The sequence below is a fragment of the Sylvia atricapilla genome, chromosome 4, assembly GCF_009819655.1.
Source record: "Sylvia atricapilla isolate bSylAtr1 chromosome 4, bSylAtr1.pri, whole genome shotgun sequence".
In the NCBI taxonomy this organism is placed as follows: domain Eukaryota; kingdom Metazoa; phylum Chordata; class Aves; order Passeriformes; family Sylviidae; genus Sylvia; species Sylvia atricapilla.
The window spans coordinates 62,230,941-62,255,538 of record NC_089143.1 but is presented as its reverse complement, the minus strand read 5'-3'; the positions used below and the strand labels follow the sequence as shown (position 1 = coordinate 62,255,538).

Sequence of the window (24,598 nt, the reverse complement as noted above, 5' to 3'; positions counted from 1 at the left end):
TCCCATTTCTTCCCTGTGGGTGTGTGGAGGTGACTTTACCAGCACCTACTGTTGCACCCTCTGGGAAGCTGTGAAAGTTGCAGAAGGAAGCAGCTTGCTGGCCCATACTATAGGATTAGTGCCATCTAGGTGGAGATTACAGCAACAAAATGCCAGCACTATACAAAGCCAGTGCCTAGAAACTCTGCAGTACACTTTGCAGCTACAAGAAAAGCCTGCACAACAGGATCCTGCCTGGCAGGCTCTACTGATGGACAAACAAACCCATGCAGGGCTGGGGCTACCTTACCTGGATGGCATTGCCAATTGGGGCTCCCGGGGCTCCCTCCGTGCTGGGTTTGGAAACACTGGGCGGCATGATGGATGGCCCCAGGGGCTGGGGAGCAGGCTGGAAGCCACCCTGCAGCACCATCTGCCCTGCAGGGAGGTGTGGAGGCTGGAAGCTGGGTGCACTGCTGGGTGCTGCTGGAGCCTGGGGCTGCTGCATCTGAGACTGCGGATCCGCCAGCGGGTTCATGATCGGGGAGGTGATGGGCACCGGGGGCAGGAAGTTGTCAGGGACCTGGGGAAAACAGCAGGGCATCTCTGTTGGTGTGGCTGCTGCAGGCACAGCACAACACCCAGCTCTTACAGCCTTCCCAAACCACAGTCATTGGGAGCGCTGGATACAGAAATAGCAGGGGCAAACAACACACAATTTCACCCAGGCTAACCAAACCCATCCCTCTGGCTGCACAGTAAGAACTGCCCTGGGGCAGCCCAGCCTGCCCCTGGACACAAGAGCTTTGTGCAGCCACCTCAAATCACAGCCCCTGTCCCTCCAAAACAGAGGTTTGGCAGACCAGCATTATTAGAGCAGAAAACTAACCCACACCTACATCTATTCTTACTATTGGGTCATTAAATTTAGACTTTGGTGTCTCATTTTCAAGGGTGTATTTTTGTCCATGCAGTACGTAGGTCACAGCCAGCAACACGCCCCAGTAAAGCTTCTGAAAGCCTTTCAAGTTTCTGGCACACAGGTCTGCACTAAGGCAGATTACCAGGGCATTTCAGATTCATCCTTGAGCATCTGCCAGTCTTTACACAGGGGTGTTTCACAAACATTTGGTAGAGGAAAGAAACAACAAAATCAAATACTGGCCTCTGCTACACATGCAGGAATCAAAACAACAGAAAGGGCTTTCATGGGAATGTGCACATTTCTTTGGGTGTCAATGGGGAAAAAAAGGGAAGATTACAGAAGCCTGGATGAATGATGCTAGAATTAAGCTAGTGGTTTGGGACAGCAAAAAAAAAATCCCAATCCAGCAACAAAATCAATTACAAAGGAAATGAATCAAAGCAATAAACTTTTGAGTGGTGAGTAAGTTCTTAGTTAGGAGGAAAACAGCTGAAAATTATGGCTTGAAATGCCAGACATTTCTTCTCTTTTATAATAGTCCATGTGGTGAATCATTTCAGAATATGCTAAACCACCCCTCAGACAGTGGACAGAAGGGAAACAAACATAGAAACACAACTGACAGATTTGTTAAATACCCAACAGGGAATGCAACAAACACATTCCTCATTTAGAAGGAGCCAAGCCTAGGCTATGGCAGAAATTCTGGCTGTGACACACACACACAGAGAAGTAGCAAAAACCCTGTGTGCAGAAGGCTGCTTCTTGAGCTTTCTCCTCCAGCAGAGTTCTCTATCCAGCCTCCAAAAGCTTCTTCACCTTGAACTGCAGAGACCAAAACCCTTTGGGTTTGGAAGACCTCTGCCTTTGCCTTCACCCAGACCTTACCTTGGCTGCTCTAATGTTTTGTTCTCCCCACATTTTACATGCTCCAGGACTAACCCTTGCTTCCCAGGGTCAGAGAGCAGTGGATAACACTGACTGCTGTGGAGATACTCCAGGCTACAGCAGCACCAGGGGATGAAAAGGCTCATTCTGCTTCGTGCCAAGTGTTCCCAGTTATCCTGCCCTGCTGCAATTTAAATCCATTTTGCAAAACTACATTATCTCCATCATGGAAATTGTCTTACTCTCAACAGATCTCTCAGGGTCAGACCCTTAATCAGGACAAATTGCTTTCAGCTCCAGCAACATCAATAATCTATAACAATTTGCACAGCCTCCTCATTTTGCCTAAGTATCATCTCCTGCAAAACTCTGCTGCTTTACTGCAGATGAAAACAGTTGGAACTATTTGCTTCAAACCACAAACAATGTTGATATTAACAACCACAACTTCAGCAAAACCTCATCAGATTTTTAGAGGCTTAGACATTTTGAGAGGGATAATGGATATTAGAGAGACATAAAGGCCATTTCTGCTCATGAGATGCAGCTTTTGTTTGCTGCTGACCCATCTCTTCCTTTCTCCTGCCAACAGGTTTCCCAGGAGCAGCTTAAACTACTGTTTTTCAGGTGAGCAGCACTCAGTTGTGCTGAGGTAGGACTTTCTAGAGTACCTTCTTCTTCTTGGCAGCTCTGTTGAGGGTGGGAGGGTCATTCCAGCCGTTCTGGGGCCCTGGGACAGAAAGAAAACAGAGACTGTAAGTACCTGGGAGGAGGGCAAGTGATGCCTTCTTAAGCTCAGCTGGGCCAGATCCCTGCCATGGCTCTACTGGCAGAGCCTGCCCTGACTTGCCTCCCTGAGAGTAAAAACCTTTTAAAAGAAAGGCTTTCTGATATCATGGCTTAAGCCTGCTAATTCAGCTGGGTGCAGCTAGCCTGTTAAGTTCCCACGAGAAAGAATTATAAGAATAAAAATCAGTTTGCAAAACAATCTATTCTTGTAAAAAAAAAAAAAAAAGTTACACCTGCAAAAACAAAAAGTCTGTCCCAGAAGAATCTATTAAAAAACTAAACTATCTAGAAATAAAAAAGTTTAATAGACATGTACAACAGCCATTACCAACTAATGAACTAAATTTCAATAATTTCCTAACCAACTAAATTCATACACAATGCCTACTGATACCATATAAAAACAAACTACGTAAATAAAAATTTGTCTTTTCTGCATGAAAAAACCCAAAGTCCCATCTGTTTAATTGCAAGAGGCCAGAACATGTCCTGTGCCAGGCAGAGCCTCCCAACATCCCTGCCATGAGACCCTTTGGGCTCTGCATTCACTGGGTAAGGTTTGAGATCTTGACCAACTGTTCTCAAGTTAATAACTTAATTATTAACTTTTTCTTCTCTTGCAGGAAAAAGAGCTTTGAGCAGACATGCCTCTGAAGAGGGCCTACCATGCCCAAGAAAGCTCTGCTACACAGACTGTGTGTGAAGAGAGCTTATCCACAACACTGGGACATGGAGTTCCCCAGTAACACCACACAAAAAGAAGAGGCCTTAAGCATTTCAGGCCAGGTTCACCCAGTCACCTTGAAAACACAAAAGAGCCACAAACCCAGCTTTCTCCTGCCAGCTACAAGCATGGTTTTGGGTGCTTTGTATCCCCAAATCAGAGCAGAGCTGCTTGAGCAAGGTGGGAAAATCTGGCTTTCTGTACCAGGGGTGATTTGTTTGAAACTGGAAGCACAGAGGATGTCTGAGCAGATTCACTCCAAGTCGGGGGTGTTGCTCAGCACCAAACCTTCTGCTCTCCCAAGAAAGCAAGCCCCCTGCAGCTGTGAGATTTGCACCCCAAAGCTCCCATTAGTGCATTAGAAAGAGCTGCCCTCACATGGAGCTGGGCCCAGGCGTTGCATCCAGGCATTACTGAGTCATCAGGATTTATTGCACCAAGCCACCAAAAGCCAACAAACCCAAATCCCTGCTCAATGGACTTTTTCACCACAGTGTTTTTCACTTAGCAGATGATGAATTTACCTTAGACAGCACAGGTTAATGTTACTGCAGAATGTGCTCAATTTATCTGAAATTTAATTTGCTCCCAGGCTTTTGTCAACCAAGTTCCACATCCTGAGCATGTTAAAGGGGTAAACGAAAAACTATTTAAAACCCCTTTCACATCTGCTTTCTCTTTAACCAAAGGCAGTGCCATCTCCTGGCAGCCTCCTCTATTTCTCCCTATCCAGAAAATCCCAGAGTATTTCAGATACAGGGAGTCTAAATGATAGGAGTAGCATATTACAAAAATCTCCCAGACTGTCACCGCTGTTAATTTCCTGGAATAATTTGCATTAAAAAAAGGAAAATATTTAAAAAGTATTTGTTTCTGTGGTTAAAAACTCCAGATATGTTGTTACTGGTTTCAATTAAGGAATTAAAAATCAATTTGATTTAAGTCTAATTGGCAAACAGCATCACACAATGTTCTCTGAAGAACATCTGAATAATTGATGACCATTCAATTAATTTCATGTAGTGGTTGTAATTATTTTCAGGTTAGGTGGTACCTAGTTCACCTGCGAAGGGAGAGGCCTGGTCTTGAGATGGTAGACTTTCTGCAGACAAAATGCAAAGATAACTAAAAAAAATTTTTTTCTTCAAAAATAATAAAGCAGTTGGTCTTTAATTTTTGACCAGCAATTTAGTTTCACAACATGCATCAGCAGAAAAAAACCACCTAACCTAATTACAATGCTAACTTGGAGACAAGTCATTTGCTCAAGCTCCTCATGGAATTGCTTTTTTCCACCTTCCCCCAAAACAAGCCTGTTGCTCTTTCCATGCAGCAAATCATTGTTTCTAGTTGTTTATAACGAATGTTGCAGCATTCTGACCCTTTTTCTTGTCTCTTCTGGTGTTCTCATTTTCTATTCCAGTGCAGCTGACAGACCATTACTCTTAGCCACAATCTTCTCAACACCATTTTACCATTCCAGAAAGCTTTTCAAGGGATGCTTGAAGTATCTTGACCTTAAAGTGGATCGCCCAAGTATTTTCTCAAACCAAGGCACGCTCTTGAGTGCATGCAGCCCAGCAACATGAGTATGTTTGCACATCAACTTTACACTCACACAAAGACACACTGCCTGCACAGACTCAGCAACAAATCCAAATGGCAAAATGCAGCCAATAAAGCCCTCACCACTCCTAAGAGGAAAGGAGCTTTGGGGATAACTCCTGTTCCTGGGGTGGGCATGCTCATACTTCTGGTGCAAACGATTTCTGTGGCTCAGGATTGGGCTATTGCATTTTCAAACAATATTCAAGATGCTGAAAATTAGAACTCCCTTGGAAAGCAGGTTCTAAGATCTATCTCAAAACAAAGAGGGCTTGAAAATAAAATTAAATGTGGCTTTTTCTCACTCACAGAAGCTTCAAGCACAGCTTAATATACTGATGTTATGTGCCTTTGCAAAAAACCAGAAAATATTTACAGAACTCTTCCTTTTTACATGCATCTTTAAATCCAAGCCAGTTCAAAGGTCAGGTGCTTTTCAAGAGTTCAGATTTGAGATATTTTTTCCTTCCTCCCTTACTCCTGCCTTTAAATGAGTCACAACTGCAAAGTGAAGCATGATGTTCCCAGATAAGATCATCACCACACACAAAAATACACCACTTCATTGCCAGGATCAGCATCACTGCACCAGAACACTCAGAGCTACAGGTGAGATCTACTCCTGGCTGCAGATCTCAGTGAGTTCACAGGATTTCATGCCAAGGCATCCCTCACTAGGCAGTGCAGCTGCTCAGAAAATGTGCGGGTGGTTAAGCATATTAAGCATGTACACTGTCATTGCTGCACTTAGAAAACAAGGGGGGTTTTCATTCTTGTTGGTATGCTTTCTGAAAGGTGTAATCTAAATACTGGAAGAGAACAGAGCGTGCTCTTCAGACACACTTCATCTTTTTTCCATAGTTCTCCAGCTGCAATCATCACTTCTGTCTATGCACGAGCCATCCTGAGCTCAGCACCTCACCCTGCCCTGCAGTCCACTTCTGCATTTCACCCTAAGGCTGCAGAAATCAGAGAGGATGCCCAAGTTTGGGCTCCTGAAGGTCTGACACTTGGCACTGGCTACCTTGCTCACCACAGCTGCTGGGAAAAACAGAAGCAGCATCTCAAAGTTTGATAAAAAGCCTAATATGAACAACCTCTAACTCTGAAAAAAGCTTCACCCACTCTGAGCATGCCATGTGGACTGTGTCATGTCACTGCAAGCATCTTATCAAGTGGCAGATCTGAAGTGCCTGCCAGTGTTGCAAGTTGAGTAGTAAAATGGCTAAGAAAGAACAATTTTCTTGTTCCTTGCATTTACCTGGAGTGGCAGAAGCTGTGCTGCCTGCATTATAATGTGCTGCTTGACATCCCAGGCCTAGAACCCTATCCAACACCTCTCCCTCGGTCCAATTTAGTAATTCCTGTGGCTTAGAGATTCAAGTTTGACATGCCCTAAAATATGGGGTCAGGAGAGCTCACAGTACAGCACCTCCAAAAACAGAAAAGACACCAAATGTGGCTGCATGGTGGATGGAAACAGCCTTTTCTCCCCTTGCAACTCCGGTAGTCCTACACCAGTCCTATTTTTTGACATAGCAAAATGTAGCCCTGGTTTGTGCCCGAGATGTTTGGTTTTCTGAAATTCTTTTCCCAGAGAATTTTCTGTAAACAAGAAACATGTTTTTGCAACTGTAACTTTGTTTACATTCTTTTCCCTAGGAGGGACTTCTTGATGTCCCTCTGGTCTGACCAATGTGATTGATGAGGTCTGTCTTCTTTGTCACCAATCAAACTGGTCTGTGTAGAATAGGATAAAAAGAGACATCCCAAAAATTGAGGAGTCATTTTCAGCCTTCTGAAGTCAGTGTCTTGTGTCGTTGTGGTGTACAACAGCATCAGCAAAAGACCACTTTTCCCCCCAAACACAAGGGGGTATGTGAGCTGCCAGCCTCAAAGACACCAACATCTACTCATAGGATTCATGCTGCCAAAGACAAAATGCCTTTTCTGCACTGCATCACCCCTAACAAACTTTTAAAATTGGAGAGAGAATAACAGTGGGCACATTAGGGTCTGTCAGCAGAGCAGACATCCCCAAAACATCCCTCAAATCTTGCCCAGCATCCCCTGTACTCTCTGCTTCCCAGATCTGCCCTTTGACTCTTCAGCTGGACCACCTGGATGTGAAGGATGTTCCTGAGGAGGTTTAGAAAAGGACTGCTGATTTTTCCTGCACTGTGTGACATGCAGAGCTGCTGTTTCACAGGCTGCTAAGTGAAGGGACAGGTTTGTTATGGCAGGCAGGTCACTGTCCCCCCAGCAGTGACACCCAGGCAGTCACAAGCAGTTATGGAGCCTCACCTCAGCGAGTGCTCTCTCACCAAGCATGCTCCAACATGCTCCTAAGTATCAGCCACACACACATGCTTTTAATTGACATTCAGGGAAGAGACACATAAAAGCATTTCTAAATCACTTCTGATTATCTTTTAAGGCATTTGCAGCCACAGTAAATCCCATCACAATAAGAGGTTAGGGACAAAAAAAACGAAAGAGAGCTGATGCCACGGGAAATGCTGTTTGAATTAAATATGCTGCCAATCCTGGGCTTAAAAGGCTGCTCAGGAACCTCAGGGACATGGCCAAATCACATCTGCAAAATCATTCAGCGAGGAGAACTGGGATCATCTTGTCTGCAGCGATTAGGAAAACATGCTCATTTTTGTGCTTTGTTCCCTGACACCAATGTTAAAATGGAGCCGTGATCCATCCATGGCAGACAACAGGCTCATAACAAGCCTGTTGTAGCATCCTGTCTTGGGCAAGACAAAAGCTCTGTGACTGTGGCAAGGTCTGGCTCACCAGAGAAAGGTGACTGCTCAGGCTGCTTAGTGCACCAACACAGCCCTATCACAGATGCACATGGGTGATGACGTGGTTTAGAAATGCTTTGAACTGATCTCTAAGCAAAAGCAAACTTTTTACAGAGCATTCACAAGGAAAAAAGTGCATATTTAACTGAGCAGGTGAAGACCAAACCCCTCCCTCCTCCCTGCCTGCCCCCCTGTCCAAGCGCAGACCTGTTCTCTGGGATGCAGGAAGGTCACTGGTTGCAGGCAGAGTACCTGTTGGTCCAGTAGGTAATGCATAAGCCACAGAAGTTGCTGGAGGTCCTGGCCTGCCATGCTGAAAGGACGTGCCAGAAGGAGGAGCAGGGAAGGAAGAGATGGGATTCAGGCTCGTTGGGGAGGGTTGAGGCTGCCCGGGGTACAGCGGGGAGGGCATGGAGTGGGCAGGGGCAGAGGGCAGGTAGGAAGGGGTGGTGTTAGGGGCAGGGCTGGGGTAAGAGGCTGAAGCAGGGGCAGCAAGAGGCTGCTGAGGCTGATAGAGAGCTGGTCCCCCTGTTCCAGAGGAGTACTGCTGTGTGGCCTGATACGCTACAAACAGGGAGAAAAAAAACAGTCAGTGAGTTCATAACAGAGCAGGTTTCATCTGCCTCTGCTGCCTTCTTCACTTGACTCTCCTCTCTTCATACCCCTACCCCCTGGAACCACCTACCTGCCCAGCCAAATCCTGCCTCCCACAACTCTGCCTGTGCTTATCGGACTGCTCAAATCCCCAGCCTATCACTGGGAGCAGGGAGGCACAGAGAGGATGGCCTTGGCTCCAAGGACCGCTGCTCTCCCACAAACACCCCCCAGGGGCTCTCAGAGAAAGGAAAGCCCTGTCCCAGGGGAAAAAGGACAAAGGGAAAACTTAGGCCAAGGAAATGAATACCAACTCTGGAAGGGAATGTAAGCTCACAGCTTTTCTTTCACTGTGGGCCCTGCAGTCTAATTTCACTGCCTCTGCCCATCTATGGCCGTTTCTCCTCAATGCCAGTAATTTCAGTCCCTGCTTTGAGTGAGTCAGGGCTCTGCCCCCTTCTCCACTCACCTCTACTACTGCCCACATTTCCTCATCCCCTCTCCCATTTCCATGAAGCCCCAATGAGAAATGCATGGCCCAGCTGCACATAGATGAGCTGTCTCTCTTTGCCAGGGCTGTGCTGCTTTCCCAGGACTCAGACTTGGCAGTTTCCAACCACAGCAGAACCTTGGGCAAGGCCAGCTGAGGAGTCTGAGAGCTGTGGGTAGACACCTCAGCAGAGGAAGAATATTTGACAGAGGGTGTCTGATGTCTGGACGCCACCAAGAAATGACAACCCTCAGGTGTGAGCTCACCTTTGTCCCCAGCCCACAAGAACCATGGGACTGGCTTGGTCTGAACACTCCCAGCCACAAGGAGGGGACTGGTTATCCCTGAGTTAATGCTGCCCCAGCTGGGTGGGAGGGACAGGGGGAAGCTGCTGTTACTCACTCTGTGGGTATGCTGGCCGTGTTCCTGCTTGTGAGTACATGCTGTAGTTGGAAGATGTGGCTTGCTGTGGTGGCATGCTGGGGCCAACAGCACCTGGCATAATAAACCCTGGAGGAGGTGGGTTTTCCCCCTGTCAAAAAAAAAAAATGACAGGAAAAATGGTTGGGAGAGACAGGATTTAATCAGTAATGGTAATGCAGTGCTGAAGCAGAACTGCAGAAAAATGATGAGTTCATGTTTCAAGGCCTGAAACCATATTCCCTGGAAGAAGGGAATCACCAGCACAGGGGCAAATGCCACCAACCACCCCAGTGCCTTAGGGTGCCCAGCACAGCACTGAAAGCACAGCTGGATGTGCAGTGACTTCAGCAGCAAGCAGAGGAGCACACACCTGCCTGCACAAGGAAGAGCTCCCTGCCAGTGCTGCCTGGTGTTCAACTAACCCCTGCCATCCTTCAACTAAACTTAAGTAGTAACTCTGAAGCTTCTAATCTCCATGGAAAAGGGGGAAAGGAAAAATCATACTTCAAATATTCCAGTGTGGGGCAAGGGTTGGGGAAATTCAGGTCACACTGAGTTACCACTCGAGACTTTTCAGTGCCACTCATCTGGGCATTGGTGAAAAATAAAAGTAAGGAGATGCAGAGGAGTAAACCCAGAGGTTACATGGGAGCTGCTCCTTCCATCTATCTGTACCAGACTGTGCCAAGCACACAGACTACACCAGGGGACATATTGGGGTGGAGCAGAGGCTCAGAGAGGAATAATGAAGGTTATACCTGTGTGTCAGAGGGACAGCCTGCAGGAGGATGGCTGGGAAGGGCAGTAGGAGTTTTGTTACTCCAGGTAGTGACAGTAGGGGCAATTCTAACCTGAATCGAACAAAGAAATACCAATCATGGAAAACAAAACAATAAAAAAGTCTAAAGGGTTTCACAAAACAAGATGCAAAGAAGTGAACGCAAGAAGGTTTGCATGCTGGCACTTGTAACAGCCATAAAATCTCAGAGGAAGAAGGGAATTGCATTCAAGACAGACAAAAATCACTGTGCACTGGAGTCAAAGTGAATTGCAGAGTGAGGACGAAGCACAGTGGAGCTGCAGCTACAAGAGGCTGTGGAGCAAGTGCAGTGTTATGTGTGCCAGTCAGCCAGGTGTCCATCCTTCATCCATTTTCCTACAGCAGAAGCCCCCCCCAGCACTGGTCCATGACAGCAAGCATCACTAACCACAGCTGCAAGCCCCAGGTGCCATGTTAAATTCAAACATATGCCTCACACAAAAAGAGTCTGTTTAAATTGAGCTTCAGATGAATTTAGAAAGGTTAAAATATAATCTTTAAACATTAGAAACTGATATTCAGCTCTTGCACATGCACAAATACACATCTTAATGGTAACTGTTTCCCAGCCAGTCTCCTGTAACTCCTTTCCTCCATCTTCCTTTTCTGTCACTCCAAACAGCTTCAATTCCATACAGCCACTCCCACCTTTCTGATGGGACAGAAATCAAGACCTTCCTGTGCCTGTGACATTCCTGAGCAAGGCGTGGGCATGCTGCCCAACAGCAGGACACATGGCTGGGGTTCAAGGATATAAGCAGAGGGAAAGCTGTGACCCTGCAGCCCTGGCTGGCTCAGCTGGCTTCAGTCTGTGTGTCTCTAACCCCATGCAGTGCTAAGCTAATGGTGCAGTCAGCTGCACAACAGCCACTGCTAACGCCTGCATAACTCATCACAGGAGTGTCTAAAAGACTTGTTCACCCCCTTTCACGCCTGGTTTAGTCAGATGAAAAAGAGGGTTCAACAGAACTATGCTGAAGGGAATCCAAGTGTTAAGAACAAGTTCCTATTTGGGACAGCAGTTAGACAAAGGCTGCCTCAAGCTTGAATAAGTCCTTTCTTAAAAGGAAGCCAAACAGAGCAAGTATCCTAAGACCCAAACATGTAATTTCCCTCCATTCTGGTTCATCAGCTGGGAACCTTTCTGACACCTGTCCCCTTCAAGCCCTTCCTGTTGAGGATGAGCTCCCTGAAAAGCCAGCACCACAGGGGGCTGTAACCCCCAGTGAACTTGTGGAGCTGTGATACACCCAGCCTTTAATTAAAGAGCAGGGCTTGCTGAAATAATTGCTTGAGGCATTCTGGAAACAGTGGGAGAAAGAGGGAACTCTGGTTTAAAAAAGCATTGTTCATATCTTGACATCTAGAGGAGGGCTGCTATTCCCCAGAGCCAAAGAGGAAACACACAGCTTCGCTTCCAAAGGCAACTCATTGGTTACAAGGAAGAAGGCCAAAGACACAGCAGAGTAGACTTGATGATTAAGCATGATGCCTTTAAAAATCATATGCAATGGGGTTCGCAAGGTAAATCCTGGATGAAGGCTTTGTCCCTCCTGAAATCTACCTTGCTAACACCCTGGAGAGAAGGCAGAGGCACACACTACTGCTCCTGTCAGGAACACCCAACCCCTCCCCAACCTTTCATCCCTTCTTTCTTCCTGCCCTGGTTTTTCAGGGAGAGCTTGGGGACAGCACAGACAAGAGATACCTCTGTTTGTGCCTATCTTATCATAAGGAGAACACCCACAGCCCTAACACAGCTCTGCTCTCAAGAAAGCCCAGCCCAGAGCACCTTTAGAGGGGGGTCAGATGAACTGCAGTGCTATGCTGGGGAATGAGAGACTCGGCAGTGCTCTCTAGGCACACACAGAGCCAGTGCTGCCCAACACACCACACTGCCCTGATGGCCAGTGTGTTCTGCTGCAGCGTCATCCTCAGGTTAGGGGCAAAACCAGGGAATTTTTCTCCCTCATTCCTCCTCTTCCTCCCTGCACAGCTCCCTTATTAGTCTCATACTCACCAGATCTTGCGGCACAGCTCACTCTCAGCCTCCCCACCTGCCCATGCCCCCTTACACCTGGCTGGGAAGGTGTTTTCCACAGGCTGTGAAGGCTGTACCCACAGCTCCAGCAAAGTGCCCTCAGTTTGCTATTGCCACTGCTTGGCAACTTCTGCAGCCAAAATCAGAGCTGGGGGTGGGAGTAATCTGCCCCAGAGGAGGCTGGTGAGCAGCATGAGCAAGCCCCAAGGCCTGCAGGGATGGGACAACGTCAGGGACTGTGAGAGGAAGCACAGAGAATTCCTGCAGTGCTCTCCCACACAGCTGTCCTTGGCACTAAAGCACATTCCCAAACAAAGGGGGGAAAACACCTAGTCTTCAGAAGCAGGCTACTTGACAAAGTGTTTAAAAAACATTTCCAGCTGAGGAGCAAAAAAGGCATCTGTACTGACTGAAAGGAAGCACCAATGACCTTTACCACAAGGCTCTCAGTAGAGGTTTGTCACACAGCCTTAGATCAAGAGAAAGGAAAAAAATTATTAGATCCATTACTCTGCAGAACTGAAGCACCATGTCTCTTCCTCATTGCCAAAGCCCATTTACCTGCTGGTAATACTGCTGGGCTGCAGCCTGGGGCGCCTGCATCCGTCCAGCCACAGGGCCAGCTCGCCCTTTGCCCATGGGCTCTCTCTCATATGGTCCCTTGAGGGTGTCCTGTCCCACTGGGAGCTCCCCCTGGGCTCTGCAAAGCCTGTCCTGGAGCTGCACGATGTTTGGCTGCAATCAGAAAAGCACAGGGAAGGGAGGTGAAATGCACTGCCTGGCACCCAGTGCACCACACCAAGAGGCTGAGTCACCACTCACTGATGAGCTCTCTCAGAAACCTGCTCTGCTTTATTTCACTGGAATAAGTCTTTTCTGCATGAGACATGAGGCCACTGGAACTGCCTTACAGCTGCCTGCCTCATTCCCAAACCAGCCTGTCTACAAAGACCAGATGATGGAAGATGGGAAGTCAGAAGAGAATAATCAAACGTAAATATCATCTCATTTGCCATGTCTGGCTTGCAAGAGGGACACCCTTTGGCAGTCACTGGCTGCAGGCACAAGGGTATGAAACCAAGAGAGAGCAGGAGTCTCTGCACATCTGCCAGCTCAGCAGGGCCATTACAGGGTGAGGGGAATGGCCTGACTATCACATTTTCAAGGTGCATGTGCACCCTGATGCCAAACTGCACCATGCAGAGACCTCTTCTTGAAGCACACCTGTTCACAGAGAGAGGGAGCAAAGAGCCTGAAGGGCCCATACCTGGTTGGTGTTGGCAGGGAGGAAGGTCAGTGCTGCAGCCAGGCTTCCCTGAGCAGCCAGGAGGTTGGCATACTGGCTCATCTTCTCAGCCAAAAGGGCGCCCATGGCGTTGGGGTCCACAGCCTGCGTGAGCTGCACGGCTTTGCGCAGGATCACGACCTTCTCGATTAAATCCTGAAAGATCAGGAGGGGAAAAAACCCACCCACAAGTGAGAACAACCAAGTGAAATAGGCCCTGGCTAAAGACTGTCCCTGGCAGGACCCCTCTCACCCAGTGGGGAGACCAAGCCAAGGGCAGGTTTCCTGAACAGCCACAGCTGCACCAAAGGCACGGCTGCTCCCACAGGATAGAAGAGCAACCACCCACCAAGCAGCTTCTAACAGCACAGCCAGCAGAGTTCAAGAAAACTGCTCTTAATAAACAGGATTTTGTGGCCCTATCAGCACTGAGCATGTCCACCACGTGGATGCTTCCATAAAATCATCTGGTGACAGCCTCAGAGCAAACAGGCAGTGTCACACCTGTCACCACTACTAGTGCCACGCTGCTGCTCATTCATTCCCAGGGTTGTAGGAAGTCAGTTCTTATCCATCTTAAAAGGATCTAAAAACTCCCTTGGAAGAGTTGCCCATAGTTCTCTGGTCGGTACAGCAAAATGGCTTTCCTGATATTCACCAGAAATATTCTGTATCTTGCCTTCCTTGCACAGCCCTCAACACCAGAGCTGGTCTTGGCTGAGTTTCCTTCTAGTCCTGAATTACAGGAACATTTTCTGTTCAGTTTTCTTATGTTTTTCTCGCTGTATTTATACTGAAGGATACTACAAATAGTCATTTGCCAGAATTAAAGTCCTTTTAAAAATCTTACGAGAGGTTTAATCAGAGTGTACCACACAAAAGACTTCAACCATACATTACTAATAAAAATTGTTCTCTAACTGTTTTTCTCTACAAATAAGCACTTCAAAAAAAGGCAAGTAAAAAACCAAAAAAAACCAGGTTCTGTTGCCACTATCACAGTAAACAAGCTACCTAATTAGGACTTCAGCAATATTTTCTAATTTTACTGCCTGAGAGACCAAAGCCATGCAATCAAAATGCAAATTCAAACTGAAGGTAAATCTGTAAATAAAGCACTCAAAACCACATTATTTTGATAATTCAGAGAGTTAATGACATGAAGCAAAACTCAGATACACATCAGTTCCTTCAATTAACTAAACAAGAGTCTCACAGCATCAAGTACGTACTTTCTATAACTGGTTCTTCAAAGGCCTTAAACAGATGAAGAAACTAACGTTGTATTATAAAATAAATTATTCCATTACTGCTTGATTCCACTCATCAACCCTACTCCTTCCACTGCTGGAAACCAAGCTTTGTATGTGCCAACCCCTAGAGAAAACTTTCATGAGAACCTTCCTACAACTGTCCCTCCAGATTTAAATCTAAATCTACTGATTTCTTCTCCTGAACTTCAAAAGTAGAAAAATCCAAGTATTTCCTAACCACAGAAGACGGTAGCACTGAAAGATCCTCCTATAACAAAACAACAAGTACTACAATTATTGTACACAAGAAGTTTATCAGTACCACTACCCAAAGAACAAGGTAAGCACAAATGGCCACTGTACCTCCCTACACGTTTTCCAGTATTGCATTTGTTATTTTTCCAGAAAGGAAAGGCTTGCATCCTGATGTACATCAAACAGCAAAGCTCTACACTAGATAATTTAAGAGCCAAATAACTGCAGTCTGTTTTTTTCCAACATCTTCCTTAGAAGGATTACCTACCTGAAGGGACAAGGGGCTGTTTCCATCCTGAACTTTGGTCCAACAAGCAACAAGTTTATCCACGTTGCCAGCACAAATGTAGCAGAGGCAAGCTTGTGTCTGCAGAACGCTGTCCCCCTCATTCTCCAGCCTGCTACCCAGGAGATCTAGATAAAATAAGAACAAAGATGCTCATGAATCACTCTGGGTGATTCCCTCCCCACCACTGCTGAAGCTGAGGAAGCAACTGGCCAAGGAAGTGTGAGCAAAGCCATGATACTGCTCTGGAATTATCCAGCCTGTGAAGAGTCCTTACCGCAAAGGGCTGTAAACTCGTCTGGCCTGGCGTAAGTGAGCACAGCAGCCAAAGCCTCTCTCCAATTCTGCAGGTCACAGGACTGCACAATCTCCTTCCAGTTCTTTGTTACAACTGCAGTGATGAGCTAGAGCAGGAGTGAGACCACAGTTAGGATCTTGGTAGGATTGCCTCTGTATAATACACAGGATAATTTGGATTGTTCCAGTGTACTCATCCCCACTCTATCCAGGGTCATGACAATACTGCAGTGCAGTTCAACAGCTGCACAAGAGCACACCTTACTTAAAAAAAAAAAAAAAATCACAGAACAAGCTCATAGAACACACAGAGGCCAGTTATTCTTGCTACAAAACGTACAAGAAAATAATACGCAGATCTCCACACGCTGTTGCAAATGGTTTTCAGCACTATTTTTGCAGACAAAGATAATCTACCAGGTATTTAGCTACAAAGCCTTCTACACAATGCCCAGGGAGATGTATGAATTTTGTTTGTTTTGTTTCAATCAACTTTAAGCTCTTGGTCTTGGGCTGACCAGTGAGGAGCAGTTGAAAAGGCTGCATAAAGGATGCAGCAAGTTGGCAGCAAAATCAGCCTGAGCTGGCTGTAGTATCCCTACCCTCCACCCACCCACCCAGGCTGCCTCTGCACAGCCCTCAGAATGAAATTGCAGTTTCTTCCTTCTAAAACTCTGCCTCCAGTTATTTTCCTTTGGACAAAAGACACACTTGGCAGCTGTGCTGCTCTTTAGTGAACAAAGCCCTTCTCATGCCAAGACTACAAGCTCAGAAACAGCTAAACAAGCACTCTGTGTGCAGTTTGGGACCAGAAAAAATACACCTGAACAACAAATGCAACATCCTAACTACAAGGTCAATGTTTGCCTGTCGGCATAGGTACAGATAACAGGTCAGCTCTTCACAGAAACATCTTTTCCCAAAGGATGAACTACAGTGAAGAAATTCCTCTAAAAGCTGCCACCCTCGCTAAACCAACTGTTCTTTGAAAGCCACTTCTCCTGTTTCAACCTCCTGTCACTACTTTCTCATATTGGTAGTAAAAAAGAAAGATTTGCACAAGCAGCATCAGCAACCTCTAGCACTGCAAAAAGCTGAAAATAGCAATAACCAGCTGGCCATAACACACTGGCCAGCTCCTAGACAAAGGGTGATTAATCTACCCTGGGCATACTTTGCTCTCACTTCTGTGCATGCAGTAAAACAAAGCATCAGCAAAATCTGCAATGACTGATCACGGGCAGAAATCAACATAATGCTGCTGGCCCTGAGCATGGGTTCATCTGTGAAAAATGTGACAACAGCAGACTGAAATGTGCCCTGCTTAAGGTATTTGCCTTTATTGTTGAGAAACTATTAGTGTACATGCAACTCAAAGACATTGGAGATGGGATGAAGAATGCTCTTGTGTAGTGATATTCAGGTGTGCCTCTTCTCCCCTTTTCAGTCCACTAAAAAGAGTAACAGAAATCCTGCTCTGAAATCTTACCGACTTGAACAGTTACTAACATCTGCCAGAAATAAACCTATAAAACAGCAAGAAAACTTTTTAAGGTGAAAAAGGGAGTTGCCAAAGGCATATAAGCATGTTACTTCTGGCCTGAAAACACATACCCTGGTGATTTTGCTCCGCATCTTGGCAAAGTACTTCTCCTGTGTCCGGGAGAGCAGCTCCTGCCCGCCGGCGATGGCCAGGATGATGGCGTCAGCCATGCGGTTGTCGTGCAGGCACAGATCCACAGCACTCTCAAAGTTCCCTGTCAGCAGAGCCTGTGTGATCAGCCCATCCACATCTGCAACGAGACAGGGAGCACTTCCAAATGCTGCCATAAAAGCCACTGAGAGATGCAGCAGCAGGTGACACAGGCTGACTGTACAACGCTGTCTGCAATCCCGCCCACTCCCGGCCAGGTAGTCACCTCCACCTCCAGCTTTGAACACCCGTGGGCACAGCCATGCCACAGGGGCACTGTCAAGCATTACTTCCCTTGTGACAGAGGAAGTTCCTAGAGGTCTAAATGGCCCCTAAAACAACTACCTGAATAGTGTCATAAAAAGTCAAACCTCGACAGGGGTCAGTGGCTTCTGTGTTAGTCAAGATCCCCTGGGGGTTTCTGTATAAACAGCACTTAATGCCTGACCAAGCGTGTCTTCTTTTGTATCAGAAACCACTGAGAGCAGCTGCATGGCAGCAGTGGGGTACACAAGTGCTGTATAACTTCCTTCCTTTCAAAAAACTGTACTTTCAAGTGCCTTGAGGTTGCCTGAGAATGTAGTTAGAGGTAATAACTACAATCCTTCACAATCTGTGCAGAATTTGCCTTCTCACTGGAACACCAGTATCAACATCAGTACTTACAGATAACAGTACAAACAATGAAATCAACATCAAAGTATTTTTGTACCTCCACTAACAGAAATGTTAAATGTTGTCTTTGCAGATCCCAAGTCTTCAGTTTCTTTTTTATGATCCGTCAGCATCTAAGAGAAAGGAAAAGCAATTTCTGAGATTATGTAAACACTGAAAAAATACACACATTTTAAAATCATATGCCTCTTGCACTGGCAAGTTAAAGTTAGAACTTCGGACTACCAACCAACTCAGAGACCATTAACTTAGAAAGGAAGGTTATCACTCTCTGGCAGTTTGGGCAGGGGTAAAGTTACTGTTCTTCACAGCAGCCAGTATGGGGCTGTGTGATTTGTCCTGGAAGCAGTGTTGATAATACAGAGATGTTGTTGCTTTTGCTGAGCAGCACTTGCACAGCACCAAGGCCTTTCCTACTTCTCCTACTGCACCTCCAGTGAGGAGGTGGGGAGTACATGGGAACCTGGGATGAGACACAACCAGAAAAGCTGACCCCAAACTGACCCAAGGGATATTCCAGGCCATGTAACATCATGCTCAAGATAACAGAAAGCTGGAGGAAGAAGAAAGAGGAGGATGTTTGCAGTGATGTTTCTCTCTCCAAGTCACTGTTACATGTGATGGAGCTCAGCTTTCTTAGGGATGAAAACCTGCCTACTTATGGGAAGCAGTGAATTAATTCCTTGTTTTTCTCTGCTTTACCAGTTAAAATTCCTTTATCTCACAAGTACCAACAGCCAGACACCTGGATCCTAGTTACCAACTTGCATCTGCACCCATATACACACAACCCTCTCCAAGCAAAGCTACACCTACAGTGAGAAAATGAGAATTCTTTCCTTTCCTTCTCTTTCAGCTTTAACCCCTAACAAGAACAGTCTACCATTAATGCTACCTAGGTTCCACTCTGCTCCACTTCGAATTTTAGCTCATCCTTGAAACCCTCTGCACTAGATACACACCCCAGTTCAATTAAGCAAATAACACATGAACACAAGCTTAATTTTTAACACAGAAGTCCAGTGTAGCACCCAGTACAGGAGTGCTCAGTAGACAAAGGCTGCTTTTTCATCAGACTCCCCTGGAATTAAGAGAGAAACCACTTTGTGTGAGTACCTGGACTTTGGGATTTCAAACAAAACATTTCAATAATAGAAAAATAGTAACAAAAGGGAAGTCTCTCTTCACCATCAATTCTCACAGCAGAGGCTAAGCAGAGTGCAGAACCTGACCCACAAACCACCTCCTCTGTCACAGGCCATTGCTCCAGTAGATGAAGGGAGTTCAGGAACACCCTGCTTGTTCAGCTAAACTGAAGAACACAGCAGACCAAAGACATTCATTTGGCCGGGGAAGAAAGTGAAACAAGCTTTACGTTTAGCTTGTGAAAAGGACACAGCGTCTGGAAAATTATCTGTTGTCAGATAGCACAGAATGTGTGTTTGGTATTGGTTGAGAGCACATTGTGACTAGCACAGGAATAATGTGCCCATCCAGTTACTTCATGTGTGTGACAGCACGCCCTGATGGCTGTGGCTTCAGGCCAGGCTCACAGATATTTAGGCAGGCTAAGGTAATGTTTGCCTGTGAATTCTCTCCTAGAAGAGACATTTGTTACAGACACCCAGTATCTTCCTGATTGCATAGAGCAAAACCCTCACACTGTCAGACACACGTCTGCCACTACAGAGCCTACAAAATTAATAAGCAATCAAGCCCCTAACCCAAGGAGAGCATTCAGTTTTAGTGTGTTTAACAGGCTGTTACATGGAGTCAAGTGCACCATCCCAACATGCATGAGCCTTAAACCACTGTGCCCATCTCCACAGACAGCTACAGACAGGCACCAAGGACAAGAGGCACAGCTACCAGCCCAAATTCTAATCCTAAAGGGAGACTGAGGGGATGGGGAAGAAAGAAGCTGCCTTGTTCACACAGCAATACACTATCTTCAGTGCTAGTGACACCTCACAAGGCAGAGGCTGGGGCCTTAGTGCCAGTTAGGGACCTGACTGCATACATAAAACACAGGGCTGAAAACAATGCTGTACAAATGGTGTAGGACCCCAAACTCTGACATGGTTGAGCACAAACTGCCTGCAATAAGCCTGGCTGAACATACTGCCTGAAGCAGATGAAAGAAGTATCAAAAAGAGTCCAATTTTACCCTTATAAATAATTGTTTGTATTTCTGTATATCCTCAGCAGCAGGAAAAGCCAACAAGATGAAATGCTATTAAAAGGAACAAAGTAAATACAGGGGAGGTCAGCAGGGTTAGGTCTAGAGAGCAATAGATACCTCTCCCAAGAACTGCTTCTCTGTAGTCTGGCCTTCATCCCCCTCGTTTGGCACAGATCCATCAGATTCTGCAGGAGCCTTAAACAGAGAAAAGATGCCATAAAAATCCACCAGCAAAAGAGGCAGAAATACTTGGCATTACAGAGTACAGTCACCTTTCCACCAACCATCAGTTAGAACCAGAATGAAAAATCACAGAAATGCTCTGGCAATATATGCTTGAGCATCACAAACAGGGTAGAGGCCCTGTTTCCTTGCTCTCTGTCATTACACAATACCTTGTGCTGTTTTCATCTTAGCTGTCCCAAAACATGCAACAAAAGCTTTCCTCCCCATGAGGCAGCTACAGATGAACTGTCTGTGGCACAAAAGCATTGCAGTCTTGCTGCAGACTCAGGCCACTGCAATTACAGTGGGCAGTGCCTGAACTGTAGTTACCACTCTTGTAGGAAAAGTTATAGGACCACAGTCAGTCCTGCTTTCTTTAAAGTCTGAGGAAGGTGCCGTTCTTGAAACCAGGTGCCAGGCAGCAAGGCTCTGCCCTACCTCACAGGCAGCACAAAGTGCCACAGTGGGAAAGGCACAGGCAGCAGCGAGGAAAGGTGGAGGAGCACCAACGAGACCCCATATTAAAACCTGTGACTGAGAGCCTTTCATTGGAAAAGGAGGGGAACCTCTGAGTGGAAAAGAAGTGGTTGTTTTTTTAAAAACAATACCTTCATCCTCCTCAATTTGCCATGTGCTGGATTACTTGTGACTTACTTTGAGACAGCTATCAAGTGGAAAGAAAAATGGTTCTTACTTTACAAATTACCATGGCATTATAAAACCAATCACAGAGTTACATACATGTGTTTGCTTACCTCTCCCACGACACCATCTGCAAGACCTTCTTTATCCAGAGCAGATGTGATCTAGAAAACAAAGACTTAAGCCTTTTAAAGAGGCACCAAATAATCAGATTGCAAAACTGGCACATGTAGCCTGTTAACAACAGTTAACATGAAATTAAACATTTTAACATAAAACCAAAGCCATTTCCTTTTCCAGCCTGGTGATGGATTTACTGCTAAGATCCCTGCACTCCAAGCTCTGATGGAAACAACAGCTGCCCTATGCCTTTACACCTTTAATTGTTAACTCAAGAGCCTCAAACCTCACCAGAGCTGCTGGAAACCACAGGAATAAAAGCAGTATCAGAACATGAAGGACAAAACCTTCTGTCTGCTCTGGTCAGGGAGAATAAAGCAGTAACAATCCTTGTGGAACAGAGAACCGGTCAGGATGCTGCAGGTTAAAGCACATCAGGGACCTGGCTGTGGGCTAGGATTTTCCAAGGTAAAAAAAGAGTTAAAATGCCCAGCTTCTACAGCTTTATAAAGCAAATAATGACTCCAGATTCAATTAGGGCTCTCAAACCCAGCAATTTTATGTATATAGTTCCTATATTATTTCAGCATCAGGGAGCCTGGGTTTCACATTGCTCCTAAAATTATCTACTGCTTTTTGTATTGTAGCCTTTATTTTAACCTTGTGGGCAGATTTGTGTAAAGAGCTGAGCTCAAATCGCTGGAGACAGTTTTCTCTTTCTTTTTTAATCACTGGTTTACAATAAAAATGAGAAATCCATGACTCGGCTTGCAAGAGAATCACAGGTTTTAAGAATACAACCCACCCTTCCCATGTTCTTAGCAGCTTATTACAAGAAGCTAAAATTTGTGGTCCCTGTTTTTATTTTCCTAATGCTACCAATTACTATTGGTAAAACCAAGTTGTGATTTAGTGAGCTTTCCATCTGGGTATCACTAACTTTCAGATGAGCTGTACTGTGCTGCTTCTTGACACTGAAAAACTCAACATCCACGTGGAATGTTTTCAGAAAACGGATAGGTAAAAACAGGACCTTGTAGCTCCTCTCATCTGTTTTCTAAATACTGAAATAATGGGAAAGGCCCAGCATTCCAGGCCACCCAGTTCAGCTGTGCCCATTTTCCCAGCTTCTCCCCATGCACAGGGCATATCAAACCCAGAGAATAAGCAGGCAGTGGGCTTAAATCTCACGAGGCCACTCTGCAGAACCACTACTAAATTTCAACTGGATTTTCTAATTGAGAGCTGCTTTTCAAAAACAGGATTATCCTTGCTGTGCTTGCCTTTGCACAAATATTTAGAAGTGGACGACAAACTGTTATCAAAGCCATGATTTTTTTTTTCCATAATCATATTAATTTTGCCCTGAAGGACATTTAATTTGTGAGCACAAAGACACTTAATTGGAGCCAATCTTCGAAAAATAAAACACTAGTTTGATATAATGAAAATGAGTCAAATGTTAAAATCCACTGAAACAGAACTGAAGAAATACTAGATAGTTCCTGGGTAGACAACTGAAAACAACAGAGCCAAAAGGCACAGCAGGTAACTCCCTGTAACACTGAGTAAAAATCTTCCAGCTGGGAAAAAAGGTCTGTAATGATGTGCAAATTACTTCCTGGTGATCCAGATTTTGCTTTACCAAATGTAACCACGTTTGACCTTCCAGCATATTTTTTTTCTTTTTCTTTCAAAAATGAATGATGTCTCCCACAAAAAAAAGACTACTCCACATTTTCCCAGTTAATGAAAACTGCTTACACCTTCTTCACCCAGAAAGCCTAAAAGCAGACCCCATTCCACAATGCTCAGATAGAAGGATGTCACACAGTAAAGTTACATGAATAGCCTGAATGAATCAATGTCAAAGCTTCCTGATGAGTGAGAATTTCACATCAACAATGGACAGTCAGATGCAGACACACCTCTGAAGTCTGTTGCCTGCTCTGACATTTCCACTGAACATCCATATTGCAAGAAGACACAACTAATGAAAAAAACCCAGCAAACTGTTTTCTGTAAGAACTCTGAAATTACTCAAAAGTTATTAACCTCACATATCGCACATTTACCTTCTTCCTCAGATCATCCTTCTTGTATCCTAAGAGCTCGAGGTATTTAACACGCGAATCTTCTTCAAAGTTCACCTTAAAAAAGTTAAAGACTATGTTACAATTCCCTATTTTTCATTTTCTCCCTCACTGGCACAAATGACCCAGTGAGATTTAGCGACTGAGTATACTGAATGCAATAAAGAGAAATGCAAAAATCTTCAGTGACTTGGGCATCTGAGCAGGTGGGCAAGGCTTCTTCCTGGTTACTGCAGGTGAACAATCTGTTTATCTGCTTCACTTGGAAACCTCTAAATGCTTAGAGTGAGCAGTGAAAAGCCCATCTAAAGATATCCCAAAGCTTTAATCCTTCTCACCAACTCCCTGTATAAACATGTGCTGAAGGGGAATATCAAAACCCACGGGACATCCTCACCCACACCGCTGCTTTGCCATGACTCCTCACAAACCCCACAACAAACACCCCTGGTCCTGAGGGCCCTCCCTCTTCTGCTGGGCCACAGCCTGCAGCTTCTGGTTCCCAGCACCTCTTCAGCTAAATGTGCAGGAGGAGCCATGTCCTGACTTGCCCAGTCCATGGGGAACTCCTGAAGGGCTGTCCCCCTGTTACCTTTAAGAAGGCCCACACGTTCCTCTCAAAGTCAGCCAGGGCCATGTCGATTTTCTTCTGGCAGTAGCTGACAAAGCCCTCGGACTGCACAGCCTCCTGCAGCTGGTTTGAGCGGGCCAGGAACTCCTTCTCCGTGACAACCTGGCTCACGTAGACGTGGGGATGCTGCTGCTGCTGCTCCATGCCCGGCTGCTGCGGAGGCTTGGAGTTCTCAAACGTCACCAGCTTGCCTCCAAACTGCAATTGAGGCACATGTGCAGTGTGTGAAAATACAAGGATCCAGCAGGGGAGCATGTATGAAAATGTATTTTATGAAGCACATATATGATGATTGTCCAATAACTGAACACTCCTGACATCTGCTCATTTATTTGCTTCTCCCCCCACCCCTTATTTCTGTGCATGTAAGGAGCTTGTTGGATAAGTAGGTTCACATTTAATACGATTTATAAGCACAGCCATTCCCATGCCTGTTTTTTTTCCTCAGACAAAAGACACACCATGAACTGAGAGCTAGAGCTGTGGGTCTATACAGCATCAGTGAAGTATCTCATGATATCGCAATGCAACTTCCAAAATAAAACTATGCATCAATTGCCTATGCATCATTAAGTAAATGCTCAAGCATGATGTCTGCCCTGCTCTTGGCAAGTTGTTTAGCAGTTGAAACTCTATTGAGAGATAGGCAGATAGGCAGTAAGTTGTGACAACATTTGAAGAGGTAAAATCAACAAAAGAAATAATTAGGAGGGGCTTATGATATTTCATTCTATAGCTCAAAGTTAATTTACATGGGCCAGTCCAGCAAAACCTGGGTTGGAAAAAAGCAAAAGCCTAGCCAGGGAAAAGACTGACACCTGGCTCCTAGGAAACCAGGACAAATAAAGGAATAAACATCATCATAAA

The 24,598-nt window shown here is 45.5% G+C and overlaps 1 protein-coding gene across 1 annotated transcript in view; it reads right to left on the bottom strand.

The window, feature by feature from the left end:
• SEC31A (SEC31 homolog A, COPII coat complex component) overlaps positions 1–24,598 on the bottom strand; it is a 47,183-nt gene that overhangs the window by 3,846 nt on the left and 18,739 nt on the right. Inside the window, exons 12-27 of the mRNA XM_066318145.1 lie at positions 23,693–23,929; positions 23,083–23,157; positions 21,001–21,051; positions 20,138–20,215; positions 17,876–17,951; positions 17,085–17,263; positions 15,451–15,577; positions 15,156–15,301; positions 13,362–13,535; positions 12,656–12,829; positions 9,992–10,084; positions 9,213–9,342; positions 7,934–8,290; positions 4,360–4,407; positions 2,464–2,522; positions 290–562 (exon numbers count right to left, since the gene is read on the bottom strand). Of these exons, the coding sequence (XP_066174242.1) occupies positions 290–562; positions 2,464–2,522; positions 4,360–4,407; positions 7,934–8,290; positions 9,213–9,342; positions 9,992–10,084; positions 12,656–12,829; positions 13,362–13,535; positions 15,156–15,301; positions 15,451–15,577; positions 17,085–17,263; positions 17,876–17,951; positions 20,138–20,215; positions 21,001–21,051; positions 23,083–23,157; positions 23,693–23,929 (2,277 nt within the window). The remainder of the gene's footprint in view (positions 1–289; positions 563–2,463; positions 2,523–4,359; positions 4,408–7,933; positions 8,291–9,212; positions 9,343–9,991; positions 10,085–12,655; positions 12,830–13,361; positions 13,536–15,155; positions 15,302–15,450; positions 15,578–17,084; positions 17,264–17,875; positions 17,952–20,137; positions 20,216–21,000; positions 21,052–23,082; positions 23,158–23,692; positions 23,930–24,598) is intronic.